The sequence below is a fragment of the Muscardinus avellanarius genome (genome assembly GCF_963383645.1).
Source record: "Muscardinus avellanarius genome assembly, chromosome: 1".
Taxonomy (NCBI): domain Eukaryota; kingdom Metazoa; phylum Chordata; class Mammalia; order Rodentia; family Gliridae; genus Muscardinus; species Muscardinus avellanarius.
The window spans coordinates 120,652,632-120,667,422 of record NC_137786.1 but is presented as its reverse complement, the minus strand read 5'-3'; the positions used below and the strand labels follow the sequence as shown (position 1 = coordinate 120,667,422).

Sequence of the window (14,791 nt, the reverse complement as noted above, 5' to 3'; positions counted from 1 at the left end):
GCCCCCCAAGCACTGGGATTACAAGCATGTGCCACCATGCCTGGCTGTCAGCTTTTTTTTTTTTTTTTTTCAAAGAGGGTATTATTAAGTTGCTGAGGCTGGCCTGGAATTTGTAATCCTCCTGTCTCAGCTTCCCAAATACTGAGATTACAGGCAATGCACCCATAATCAGTTTATCATGAGAGGAAATCAACTTTGCCAATATCATAGTCTCAGACTTCTGGCCCCCAGAATAGTGAGAAGATAATTTTCTGTAGCAAAGCCCCCCAGTGTAGACCACTGGGAGACCTAGCCAGTGAACCAGAGAATATGGTCACTGCATGGGTCTCTATCTTGGCCCCACCCTTTGCAACAGCTCAGAGCTCCTGGCCTTTTGGTGACTGCTGGTCCTGCAGAGTGGTCCCCAGGGCCCCAGGCTGTGCTGGCACATATGGAACTTCATTTGGCAACAGCTGGGAACTCTGAACATCCTGATCTAGCTGGGAAACCAGGCCTGTGGGGTGCGGTGTGGGCCAGGAGCATCAGCTGCACATTAAGTCTTGAACACACTGCTCTCCTGCATACACCTGGCCCTCTCCTGGGACTGCCCAAGAGCAAGTATGCTGTTGGGCAACAACCTGCTGGGAACATGCTCCTCTGCTGTCCCAAGAGCCTGCACCTCCCACTTTGCCTCCAGGATCCAGTTCTGTCATCATCCTAATTGTCCCATCCCAGTATGTTTGATGCCAACCAACCACCCAGCTGAGGCTCTTCCCAGCCAGAAATTAATCACTGTCTAGAACTAAAACATTAATGAAAAGTGGTGCGTGGGATGGCACAGGGGTGGAGGGGTACTAGGAGCAGAATATTGGATCCTAGTGAGTTAGTGCATACTATGAGTACCAAATACCCGGGAGTATAGAGTCCTGCTAGGCTAACCCTGCAAGAGGGAGAGAGGAAAGGGCATTGGGGGGGGGGGGCTCACAGTCCCCTTTAATAGAAAATGCCACCTTTCCTCTCCTCCTGCCCATGATCCCTCTGTCACAAAGTGATGCTCTGTGAGCTGATTGCAGTGTGCTGCATGGCTGACTGGAGTCCTGCACATCTGGGTTTCTGGTTTTATATTAGCTCATTATCTTAATCAGCTCGGGCTGCCGTAACAGGTACCTCAGACTAAGCAGCTGACACAGCAGAACTTTCTTACATTCTGGAGGTGGGGAAGTTCAAGCTAAAAGAGTGTGCCTATTGGGTTTCTAGCTTGTAGATGCCTACCTTCTCACTGTGTCCTCAGATGGTGGGAAGAGAGGGAGTGAGCTCTGTGCTGTATCTTCTGAGAGGGACAATAATCAATCCTATGAGATTAGGGCCCAACATTATGACCTCATTTAAACCCAGTTGCCTCCTAAAGACTTTATTTCCAAGTGCAGCCCCATCAGGAGTTAGGGCTTCACCATATGCATTGGGGTAGGGTAGGAGGTGGTGAATTCTGTAGGCCACATCTTGAATGTGTCCTTTGCAAAGGATGGAATGGCTCTACCCTGAAACAGGCCCATTGGTATGTGTCACCTCCTGCAGTATAGATGTAATTGTGCCCTTTATAGGGGCACAGGGGCATGGACATCCAGGTCAAAACATTCCTGTGCCGGGCGTGGTGGTGCACGCTTGTAATCCCTCTGCTTGGGAGGCAGAGAAAGGAGGATCATGCAGGTTCGAAGCCAGCCTCGCTGGCTTAAGAGACCCTGTTTCCAAATAAAAATATAAAAAAATAGGTCTGGGAGTGTAGCCTGGAGGTAGAAGGGTTTCCAGGAACCCCAGTACCACAAAAAAAATTCCTGCATTTCTAGATTCATAGAGAATGTGGGCATTGTGTGAGTCAGTTCTCCACCTCTGTGGCAAAATGCCTGAGATAAATCAACCTAAAGGAAGAAAGGTTTATTGGCTAATGGTTGCAGAGGTCTCAGTCCATGCTCACTTGGCCCCATTTCTTTGAGCCTGTGGCCAGGCAGAACATCATGGTGGAGTCTGTGTGGTGGAACAGAGGTGCTTACTTAACTTCATGGAGGCCAGTAAGGAGAGAGAGAGAGAGAAAAGAAGAAGAAGAAGAAGAAGAAGAAGAAGAAGAAGAAGAAGAAGAAGAAGAAGAAGAAGAAGAGGAGGAGGAGGAGGAGGAGGAGGAGGAGGAGGAGGAGGAGGAGGAGGAGGAGGAAGAGGAGGCCGCCGCCACCAGGTCCCAGTATTCATGCCAGGGTCACACACCCAGTGACCTCACTTCCTCCTGAGGCCCCACCTCCTAAAGGCTCCACCACCTCCCAGTAGCTCACTAGGCTGTGGACCAAGCCTTCAACAGATGAGCCTTTTGGGGACATTTAAGATCCAAACCATGGGAGGCATTTTCTGAGAGATTGTTTTATTGCAAGTGATTTTTAAAATAACTAGTAGGTCATAGATGGAAAAGCTGGTAACAGTGAGGTCACATGACACAGAAAGGCACGCTGCCTCTGGTCTGAAGATCTCACAGGAAAGGTTGGGAAGGGGCCAGTTTCCTGGGGCACGTTCAGAGACCCAGGCTCCAGCCGGTTCCTGTTGGTGTCTCAGGGTCGGTTAGCCTTGTGGCACTTCTTCACAGTGCCTTCAGGGCTCATGCTTCCTACCTGTGTGTGACACTCTGTGCTCAGCTCACATCCCCAGGAAGACAGGTTTTCATGAGCAAGATGAACCTTGGTGAAGTCTGCAGGGTATGAAGCCAGAATGAGCAGACCTCAGCTTCTCACCAGCCCCCAAGATGTGGGCAGGTTGGGAGAGTCCTCTGACTCCTGATTTCTAGTCTCCATGTGAAGATAAACATGCATCTCAGAGAAGGTATTGCATCTTTAGAGACCAGATCCACTGAGCACTTATATACACAGCACTGCCACTGAATAAGCACACTGACTAACATGAAGGTGCGGTGTCATGGATCCAGGGTCTCCTTCCCAGGCCTGTCCTGGCCAGCATTGCCAATTCCCGACATTATAGCTGTCTCTTTTCTGTGCTCTGGGGCTAGCCAGCTGTTCCCATTATATGTTTAACCATGCAACCTCAGATCTTACGTGGAACCTCAGTATTTACAATTGATGGGTATGGAGTTGTGCTAGTTCAAGTGGCATAGAGCTAGACACCCCCAGGCAACCTTCTGTCTACTCCTAGAAGGGCCCTCAGGGATCTGCCAGAGAACATCATTTGAGGGACACTCCTTTATTCCCTCTTCCCTTCTAGCACCAAAGTTGTGATCCTGGCTCAGCAGTGTATCGTTTTGGCTTCTGCTTCCCAGGCCCATTTCATTCTGCTCTTGCTCCCTGAGGTTACCGTGGTGGGATTTGAAGTGTCCCCAGGCTCGTCAGTTACATGCTGACAGTCTTTTGGCTGCTCCTGCAGGTGGCTGGTCACCTCAGGTGTGAGTGGACTTTGCTAGTTAATTCAGAGAGGCCCACTTTGTTGTCTAGGTTTTAGGATGCACTGCTTTTGGCCCATGCCTGGCCGGCCACCTGAAGTAAATTAAATTGAACTTTTATTGTTCGGTGAGGTTATGCGTATAAATACATCTTCAGATTAGGAAAAATGCTTTGTCATATGCGGTGTCCTGTGTTTTCATGTACGAAATGGCGATAGCAAGCACGTGTGGGAACAATATACAGAAAAGACAGCAGGGGGGAACTGGGGTCTCTATCCAACCTGGCCACAGAGATGCAGGAGCCATGCATTAGTAAAGTCCATTTAGTTGATTCCCCCTGTTCACTTCAACCTCTGAAAGATAAACTTGATCTCTTCTTTTCTACAATGGTTTTATTGAGATATATTCATTCCACATACCACATAATTCACTCGCCTAAAGTTTACAGTTCACTGGTCCTTACTATATTTCCAGAGATGTGCAAACCATCACCACAGTCAATTTTAGAACATTTTCTTCACCCCCAAAAGAAACACTGTACTCATGAGCAGTCACTCCCACTTCCCTCCAGTTCTCCAGTCCTTGGCGACCATCAGTCTACTTCTGCCTGTATGGATTCACCTATTCTAGACATTTCATATAAATAGAACCACCCAGCAACTGGTTTTCTGAGTCGGGCTTCTTTCACTTAGCATAATGTTTTCAGGATTCATCCATATTTCCAGGTGTATTTGTTTTTATTGTCACACTATTTGTTTTTATCGTTGAATTATATTCTATTTCATAGAACACCCACATTTTACGTATCCATTGGTTGATGGGCATTTAGGTTGTTTCCACATTGGGTCACTTGTGAATAATGCTACTATAAAGGTTTAGATACAAGTTTTTGTGTGTACATTTTAATTTTTGTAACTTTATCAAAAGAATTAAGGATCTCAGTAACTAGATTTAGTGACTATGCCTACTATAAGCAAGATACTGTGTCAAGCACATATTATCACATGGAATCTTCACAGTAGCCCCCATTCTCCAAGAGAAAAGACTGACCTCCCATAGCTATTAAGCAGTAGGACTAGGATTTGCACCTGGTGGCACCGTATCACTTTCTCTTCACACTGTTTCCAGGAGTTGGCAGCCTTTGCTACTCTATTATTTATTTCTAGTCGCCCACACTGAATGTTGCACTGACTGGGTTTGTTGATGGTCACTGACCTACACTATCTTAATTGAATCCTTGCACCAGCCCCAGGAGGTTGTTTTACTATTCCTGGTGTTGAGTGGAGGTGACAGGTTGAGAGAAGCTACGTAGCTCACCTCTATGCTGTGGCTCGTGGGTGTCAGATCCTGGGGTGCCAGGGTTCAGCCTTGCTCCCACAGCTCTGCCTTGCAACGGGGCTTCCTCTAGCCCTCTCACCTCCAGAAACGTTTCTCATATGCCCAGAATTCTATTTTTGAAGGAGGGCACACTTGTGTGTCTGTGTGCATGTATACCTATTGCAAGGGGGCCCGTGGACCTCATATAGGTAAGACCCCTGGTGGCCAACAGTGTCATTACAAGATTCCTGAGGTCATACCCACCCACTTTAGAATTCAGTGCCCCCAGAAAGCTTGCTTGGGGGATAGTGCTGAGGATGTCAAGGTGGAGGGGGACTGGGAACTGCCTTGTGGAGGAAGAAGGCAGCTGCAGGGAGGCTGGAGAAGGAGGAGGGAGACCAGTAGTGGGTGGCGTACCAACTGTGTCGTGTGCTTGCCTGCCCACAGCTGCTATCTTGGATGACCCCATGGAGTGCAGCAGAGGGGAGCGACTCTCCATCACCCTGGCCAAGAACCGCATCAACCGTGCTCCTGAGAGGCTGGGCAAGGCCAAGGTCGAAGTGGACATCTTTGAGCTCCTCAGAGACAGCGAGTACGAGACTGCAGAAACCAGTACGTAGAAGGGACAGGGCGGCAGAGGACGAGCTGGCGGCATGAGGGGCACCCAGTGCCGGGCCTCTGGGGTAGAGATCCCTGGAGGAGAAGAGAGGACATGCAGCAAGAGGGCCTATGAGGACTTCAGCCTGGACGAGACTCCCAGGTCTCACTGAATCAAATCAAGAGCGCATACTAACTAATTCATTCATCTTCTCATTCATTCATTCATTCATATATAGCTTCATTCATCTCCTGGGAATTTTGTGCACACTGCCCTGAATGAGATCTTGTGTATGATTGAGAACATCTCAGTCTGATCCCTCATCTTGCAAGAAAACCAGGGTTGGGATGGAGTTGGGCTGCTCACTCTGTGGATAACCTCAGACAAGTCACTTACCCTTGCTGGACCTCAGTGTTTTCACCTGTGACGTGGGAGTGCTGAACTCAACTTGGCAAATCTTGCAAATTGTTGTGAGATTTAAATTGATATATATATATATATATATATATATATATATATATATATGCAGATGCTTTGTGAATTGCAGACATACACACATTATGTCATTAAAGCCATACATAGGGCACCCCTACTATGTACTCAGCACTGCTTTTAATCATCATAATAGGGAAGTAAGTGTTATTACTTCCACCTGTGAAAAGAAATCGAAGCTCCAAAGAACCAAATAATTTGCCTGACTGCAGAGCAAGTCAGCGGCTGAGCAGGTCATGGCACCTGCAAACGCAGAGCACTACCCACACACCTCCCCGTGATGCTCTGTCATGCTGCTGCCGTAACCTGGGCGACTTCAGGGGTCTAGGCCCAAGTGTGTGAGCTGATGTCTCATGGCTAAGCTGGGAAGAGCTCTCATGCAGAGGGAAGGGGGAGGGCTGTTAGGCAGCTTTCTGTCACCAGGCAAAGCACCTGAGGCCACCAGTTTGCAAAGAGCAAGAGCTTACTTTGGCTCCCAGTTTGGGAGGCTTCACCCCATGACTGATTGTCCCTCGCTTTGGGCCTGTACTGAGGCAGAATGTCCCGGTGGGAGGACATGGGGGAGCAAGGCTGCTCACTTCATGGTGGCCAGGAGGCAGAGAGAGAGAGGAAGGGGGGCAAAGCCCCAATATCTCCTTCAAGGGCACACTCCCAATTACCTAACACACTTCCTCTACATCCCACCTGGAAAAGGTTCCTCCATCTCCCAGTAGTACCACAGGCTGGCGACCAAGCCTTCAGCACTTGGGTCCTTGGGGGACACTCAAGAGCCAACTGTAGCGAGGGCCCCTTAAATGACAAATCTATCCCCTAAGACTCGGAGTCCCTGTACCCTCCTTTTCCATCCAATCTAGACCTTTAATAACACTTGGTCGCAAAACCAAATAAACAACATAAAGCCAAAGAATAACTTCTTAAGTATCTCTGTCCAACATGTGGTGTTCCACATGAGGCTCCAGCATGCTTTAGACTGGACTGTTAGGATTTTCAGAAAAGAGCGCTCACACTGGCCCAAGTGTGGCAGGAGTAAAGACCCAGAAAGGGTCAGAGGAGAAGTAGGCAAGGGCTCCAATACCCACCAGCCCCTCTCTCGCTCTCATAACTTTTAAATGCTCTTTACTCTCTGATGCACTCTTTGCTCTCTCTAGTTTGGTTTTCTGGGCATATACATCATGAGCTTGTTCCATAATGACCTCCCAGGCCTCACTTTTTTTTTTTTATGGTACTGGAGTTCCTGGAAGCCCTTCTACCTCCGGGCTACACTCCCAGACCTATTTTTTTTATTTGGAAACAGGGTCTCTTAAGCCAGTGAGGCTGGCTCTGAACCAGCACGATCCTCCTGTCTCCGCCTCCCAAGCGCGGGGATTACAAGCGTGCGCCTCCATGCCTGGCCTTCAGGCCTCACTTTTCTCCTTGTGTATTCATTCAAGAACTTTTATTGAGCATTTACTGTATCTAGCATAATCTAGGGCATGATGCATTGGGAGCAGTGCTGGAGACGAGATGGGCATGATCCCTGCTTTTGAGTGGCTTGCAGGTCTTTCTCAGAGGGGGCACATCAGCGGTACCCTCCCTTGGGACCTCTTCTGGTCCCCCAGGTAGGGCATCCGTGTGTTCCAGCTCATCTTGCTGTGTGGCCAGACTTGTAAGGTACACGTGTTGGTCAGATTGTCTACTGCCTACCCTCAGGGACAGTGCTCATTCCCGGTCCTGTGACTGTGACTGAGGGTGGTTCCGATTGTGCAGAACAGGGCCAGTGAGACCCCAGGATCCGTGGGTACAAATCACTCCAGGAGCGGGTATGATGGAAAAGTCCCCAAATGGCCCTTCATCTAGTCAATCAGTCAATTGATACATATTTTAGTGAGTGCCCGTTATGCTTGATTTAGGGTAATGATGAATGGGCAAGAAACAGACCCAAGTCCTGAGTTGTCCTCAGTGCTAATTTCTAGACCAGTGAAAAAGAGATACAGATTTCCGAAGATCTTCCAAATGAAACCAGAATGGTGGTGGTGATTTCTTACGAATGTCTTGGACCAGTCTGCAGGTCTCAGATAAAGGCCCAGATTTCTGTAAACCACATTTTGAAAAACAAGCTCCTCCTTTCTTTCCCTTGGCTCTTAGGATTTCTCTGGCAAGATTAGGAGAACAGATTTGCCCATGGTGTATGGTATCATCAGCAGATGTAAATTTCCTTTCCCAATGACCTGTGCAGCTGGTCTTGGTAAAGTCAATGCATCTAAGACATTATACCAGATGAATCAGGGGAATAAAGGAAATTGGTATCCTTATTCCACATTACAGAGCTTTGGGCATATTTTTTAGTGCCCTTCTTTTAGGTGCCAAGTATTTTATTAGCAAGTGGCTCTTGGTTCAGCTTTTACATCTCTGTATGTTTAAGGCACGTTTAGTTTTTGTTGGAAAAGAGGGCTTCTAGATCTTTCTGCTTCCAAAGCTTTTCATCTGAAGCCAGATTGCTCCCCTCAACGGATTTCAAATACCGCCAAGGTGTGTCATAGTAAGCTTCCAGCCCAGCTCATTTCCTCTCAAAGAAACAAGATGGGAGGTTGCTATTGGTTGATTCAGGAGGAGGATGGGGACTGGATGTCACTGGGAGTATTGTGAGATGGATGGTATGAAAGAGACTATATCCCTGGGTGTGGGAAGGGTCAGAGCTCTGTGATTCCTACTTTGGGGAGTTTGTCTTTTTTTGTACTGGGGATTGAACCCAGGAGGACTCTACCTCTGAACTACACCCAAGCCCTATTTTTCTCTTTGGTTTGAGATAGACACTCTCTAAGCTGACCTCAAACCTGTCTGCAATCCTCTCGTCTTAGCCTCCCAGGCCCTGAGGTTACAGATAAGCACCGCCACGCTCAGCTTGGGTCTACTTATTCGCTGTGTGGATGTGGACAGGCTGTTTAGCCATTTGGTGCCTTAGTGTCCTCATTTTTAGAATGAAGGTGATGGTAGCACAACCTCCTGGGATGGTTCCGTGCATCACAGGAGACAGCGCAGGTGAGGTGCTCGGCACTGGCCTCCAGCAGCTATCCAGCACTCGGCAGCCCTGGCTTTCATTGTTTGCTTTATTCTCTTCCCAGCTCTGCCGAGCCAGCCTCCACCTGGCCTTCCTCCTGTTTCAAAGCTGGGCCATACCCAGGCGGCAGTGCTAGCTTCTGGCTTGTCTCAGGCAGCCTGCTTAATGTCAGCATCCATCGTAATTGGATATCCCCCATCCCTTCCAGTTTTCCTCAGTGCACCGACAGCTTTGTGTTGTTGGAAGTTGTGGAGGGCCATCTCATGTGTCTCTCTGAGGGCTAATTTGCGTTGTTTATTTTAAAAATCTACCAAGGACTCAGGGCCCTGGACAACTCCCCCAGCCCCACATCTATCACCCTGCATCCAGAAGAGTCCTGGGGATGATGTTTTAGGTTGTGGAAAGTAGAGTCTCCAATTGAAGTTGAGACTGGCAATCTAGCAGGGTACAGCTGTGCCTTACTTTCAGTTATAGGTGGGTTTCTAAAAGCTCTGAATACCTCACACTTCATGAATCCCTTTCAGGGTGGGCAAGTTAGTCCAGGGAAGCCATGGTTATTTCGAGAATTAGAGGTGATGAATTATAAAGATGCTGGAGTCTGGAGGTCACCCCTCTTATCCGATGGTTGAATGTGAGGCTGGAGATAGAAAATAACACACAGGGCTTTGGCTAATAGCCTAGCTGGAGACTGGAAAAATGGGGGGAGAAAACCAACCTCTCTTCTATCTGGTTCAAATAGACAGATTTCATACAGTGCATTGAGTCAAAGTGAGGGTCAGTTGTCAGACTTCCTCCAACCCACACAGGACCCTCCACCTCTGCCCTTTCAGCAGTGTCGCCCCAGGCTTCTAGATGTTTGACTTTCCAATTCCCTCTATGCTCTGCAAAGCTGGCAGATCTGAGATAAAAGGGTGGACAAGACTCCTTAGGTCACCTTCCCTCCCACAGGCCCTTCCTTCTTCCTTTCCTCTGCATCCTACCTCCATTGCAGCTTTCCCACAGGCCTGGCCTCCTGCATAGATCGCTGTCTCCTGCGGTTTACATATTAGAGCTTAACTAAGCGCCCCCACTTTGCCATCCAGATGCCCTGACACACCATCCCTGCTGCCGCCAGAGCCAAGCTAGAAGCAGGGGCTTCCCTGTCGACACTTGCCTTTGCCTTGGGTGATCTCTCTCTTCATCTCCTCTCCTCTCCTCTCCTTTCTTTTTCTTCTTCTTCTTCTTCTTCTTCTTCTTCTTCTTCTTCTTCTTCTTCTTCTTCTTCTTCTTCTTCTTCTTCTTCTTCTTCTCTCTCTCTCTCCCTCTCTCTCTCTCTCTCTCTCTCTCTCTCTCTCTCTCTCTCTCTTTCAGTACTGAGGATGGAATCCAGGGGCATTTGACCTCTGAGTTACATCCCCAGCCCTATTTTTCATTTTTTATTTTGAAATAGGGTCTCAACCGAATTGCAGAGGGCCTAAGTAGCTGAGGCTATCTGCAAACCACGATCCTCCTGTCTCAGCTTCCCAAATGCTGGGCTTACAAGCATGCGCCACCACTCCCGGCCTCAGTTAGTCTCTTTGAGGCCAGGCATACCATCAGCTGCCCACACCAGCTCTCTTGAAGCCCAAAGACTCACTAGGTACCAGAGCTAGTGCAGCCTAACGCCTGTCCTGACGCACAGTGCTCAGCTCCTCCTGCACAGGCTCTTGAGCTTATTGAGGGCTCTGTGGGCATGACTTCCAGCAATTTGGAGCTACTTTTACTAAGCGAGGGCTAGCATCCCTCCATCAGCTTAATAGAATAAATTGAAGTCAGTGCAGAGAAAAAAGGGAGAAGCCCAAAGAAAAAGGCATACAAATAGTGATGAGTCATTTAACAGATATCCCTTGATCCTCCTTCTGAGTTGCTCCTATCCCAGGTGCATGATACAGACTCAGAAAGGTACTGAATTAAAGAGCCTAGAAATCATCTGGTCCAAGCCCCTTGCTTTAAGATGGGGAAACAGGTTTGTGAAAATTTTCCAGAAAGAGGCTAAGACCTACACATCTGCAGAGTGACATAGATCTCGGGTGGCTCTTCTAAGGATGTGCTGGGGAGTGGGTCAGATGGGGCAGCAGGAGGTCAGAACTAGGAGAGGCCGGGAGGGCAGGAGGACTCCAGACCAGACCCAGGGATGCTCTGTAGGTAAAGAGAAGGGAAGAGAATGTACTTGGCATAGCAGCATCAAGGAAGGCTTGAGACTGGACCAAATGGGGTACACTGGGGCCGAGAGATAGGTGAGCGTGGCTGTAGGGGAGAGCAGCAGGGGCAGAGGTGAAGTCCAGGTCTGTGGGCAGCATAGACTGTGCTCATGCTCAGGCTGAAAGGGGACACCCCAGGATTCCAGCACCAACTCCATCTGCACCTGGGGCTTTTGTTCTGGCTTCCAAGTCTGTGCTGGAGAATAATTAAAATTTTTCCAAAATGGGAATGAATAGAGTTCTCACTTGGTGACACTGCCTGGGAGCAGCGCCTGGCCTGGTGGCGGCTCTGGGTACTGTGACTCCTCCCTGTGAGGGTCACTGGAAGGACTCAAGGTGGTGATGTTTCTGGCAGCCAGGTGCCTGGTGCATGGAATGGTGTTGCTCCCTGTGCAGTGGCTGGGAACAGGCTGGGTGCTTAGCACCACATGCTACTGGGGAGGAAGGCAATGGTGGATTCTAGTTCTCTAGAATCCACCCTTAGGGGCTCCGGTCAAGGAGACTCTGTCGTGGGGCACAGTAGTGCAGAGACCAGGCTCTCCTGCTCTCATATATGCACTTCCCTGGCAAGTCCAATCTATTTAGCCCACTGTTCACACATGAGGAGTCCAAACAGGAGACACCCCCAAATACTTCAGTGCAGAGGAGTTAGTCCCTTAAAATGGATTGAGTTGGTGTTTGCTTTGTCCTGCCTGGGACAGTCATGGTTTCTCTGTGTCCCTATGTGTGGATAAACAGTTACAAAGATGGGCCTTGACTTCCCACCCCTCTGGGGCTTCTGCACCTTGAAGTGACTTTAAGTGGAGGACTCTGAGTGCTCCCATCTTGGCTACAGGTCTCTGTCAACCCTTTAAAACCAAGGTTCCTCCACCTCCAGGCTCAGAGGGCAGCCCAGTGCCTCAGCAACCCTGCCCATGCGGAGGACCAAGAGTGCTGCCCTTCCTCAGGGACATTCAGCAGCACCTGGGGCTAACATCTCAGGGCCCCCTTTGCCATGGCACCCTCCCACTGTGCCAGGATGGTCTGGATTCCCAGGAGCGCCTCCCAGCAGCCCAAATTGAAGGCCTCGAATACAGGCCACATTTGGCATGTACAGCAGAAGTCCCTCCATTGGTCACAACACCCCATTGTGGTTTGATTCCAGTAAGTGTTCTGATAGTCGCTTTCCTCTGACTCCTCTGCTGACTGGGAAACTTAGTTGTCATGGCAATGCCACTCAGGGCTCAGGTCCCCTTTCCTCTGCTCCCCAGGAGGCAGAGGTAGAGCCAGCTCCCTCTCCTGCTGGCCCCTTTATGGACTGCTCAGAGTCCTCAGACTGGAATCAGGGCCCTGAGTTCTGGAACTGACACCCTTCATGGGTGATTTCCATTTCTCCTGAGCAGGGCATCCTTCATTTTGAACAAAGAATCACTTCCCTGAGCCTAGAAAATGCTAGGCATGGCCGCTGGTAAGATGTTAATTCCATTCTGGTGGCCTCATTTTGGATCATGTCAGTTCAGTTGAACAAGCATCCAATGACCGATTCCTTTTTGCCAGGACTGAATAGATATGACCCCTGCCCTTAAGGAGTCTATGATCCAGCAAGGGAGACAGACACGTGGAGACATCTGTGAGGAGCTTAGAAGGGCAGGCAAGGATCTACAGATCCCCACACCTGATGTGCTTAGACTCCAGAATTTGAGATGTTGGCAAGGTCACGTGGTACATACACTACGCACTAAAGATAATATCCATACACCAATAGCTGCATGTGGTGTACTTGGGTTCATACTTATCACAAGATTAGTAGCTCTTACCTGAAATGCGTGGGGCCAGGAAGAGTTTCAATTTTTAAAGAAATATTTGCATAGACTTTATTGGTTCAACTTTCATAATCTGAAAATCCAAAATTCAAAATGCTCCAAGATCCCAAACATTTTGACCATCATGTCAGTATCCAGAGAGTTTCAGATTTCAGATTCTGGATTTTTGGATTAGGCATGCTTACCCAGTAAATAGCTACACATCTATCCATGCAGATCCGACTTTACCACCATACAAGTTTGGTTTTAAAACAAAACAACAACAAAACAAAACAAAAAAAGCATACAGTTCCAGAGTCTTAGGGGTTATGGCCTTTTATAAGAACTTATTTTTAGAAGAAACTTCCTAATATCATCAGCCTACCTGGGGCAGAGTTGGCTAGGAATTTAGAGAATAGGGAAATTGTCCTGTCTCCTAAAGGCAGCTGCCTCAGCTACAGGGAGGAAGAGATGCCTCCTTGTCTAGGGAAAAGATCTGAGCTGGCTGTTGTTGAAGCTGTAGGAGTTTTCCAGACAGAAGGACAGGAGAGAATCTAGACTGTGGCAGACTAGAAATGTTAATGGACCCTTTCTTAGAATAAAAAAAAATGTTTTAAAATGAATAAATAGAATGAGTCCCTTGACCTTGGAAACCAATGATATGGAAATGCACTTAAATGTTTTAATAGTGATATAATATCTGTGCTTTTTATTAATGTATTAAATGGCCATGCCCAGCATTGGGTCTAACTGCTAGAATAATTTTGAAGTAGTAATGAATATAAATGACATTTCAAGATATCTACAGCTATGAGCTGAGCATGGAGGCTGAGCCAAGAGGATCAAAAGTTCAAGGCCAGCCTGGGCACTTAGTAAGACCCTGTCTCAAAATAAGATTAAAAAAGGAGGGGGATACTGTTACAGCTTAGTGGTAGAGCACCCCTGGGCTCAATCTCTATTTCTGAAAAAAAAAAAAGACAATGTAATATGATTTAAAAAAAAAACGTTGGTGATAAAATTGTCAGGACACTATGGTGTGGTTTATTGCCTACATTCAACATGGAAAGAAGTTTTATCAGGGTTTAGAGAAAATAATTATATCAACCCCCACTAATGCTCAGAGATTCCCCACTTCTCCTGCAAGCCTCAGGCAGCAGATTGAGTACCCTGGTTCAGTCAGAGGTTACCATTTGGAAACAGGCAGGTGGTGAGCTGGAACATTCTGAACAAGCCAGCATTGTAGGAGGTTGCAGAATGGGAGGAAGGGCCAGAGAGGCAGGTGGCGGGGAGACCAGCCCCACTGGAATTCGATCCATCAGAAGAAATGTATTGATTGTGGTATCATATTCCATAGGTGATGAGAGCAGTGCATGCTTGTTGTAAAAAGTAAAGAAATGAAGGAAAGGGAAGAAAAGAAACTGCCCTGCCCCAGCGATCCAGGCTGGCTGGGATCCACTTAGCTGCAGCTCCCTGTGGCGTCTGTGGGGAGGGAGCTGGGCCCCGGAGCCCAAGGTCCAGCAGTGAAATCTTCACTCTGGCTTTTAGTTTCTTTTTCTTGTTTTTGTGTCTGTAAAACGAGTATGACAGTAATAGTACCTATTTTATCAGGTTGTTTTTAGATTTAATTAAGTCAATTCTTGTAAGTGCTTTGAATGGGTCGCAATTAGTACTCGATAAACGTTGGCTTTAATCACATCTTGTTCAGTCATTTCTCATGCAGAACTGTCCCCCGTATTCACGGGGCTTGGCCTTCATATACGTATATCTGCATATGATTTTATTTCTTGCTTCTTTCTCTTAATATTGTGGCATAAATATTTTTTAATGCTATTATAAACTGCTCGTAAGCATTTAAAATGCCTAAGCAATAGTCTATTTGGGCATATGATCCACACTTTATATAACGATTCCCTTAGGATTAGACATTCAGTTTCTTTC

At 47.8% G+C, this 14,791-nt stretch overlaps 1 protein-coding gene across 1 annotated transcript in view; it reads left to right on the top strand.

Annotated features, from left to right (window-relative positions):
- The window catches only part of GRIK4 (glutamate ionotropic receptor kainate type subunit 4), a gene marked incomplete at both ends in the record, with an annotated part of 288,755 nt that overhangs the window by 106,951 nt on the left and 167,013 nt on the right, over nt 1–14,791 (top strand). The window contains one exon of the mRNA XM_080705143.1: nt 5,174–5,338. Coding sequence (XP_080561269.1) covers nt 5,174–5,338 — 165 coding nt within the window. The remainder of the gene's footprint in view (nt 1–5,173; nt 5,339–14,791) is intronic.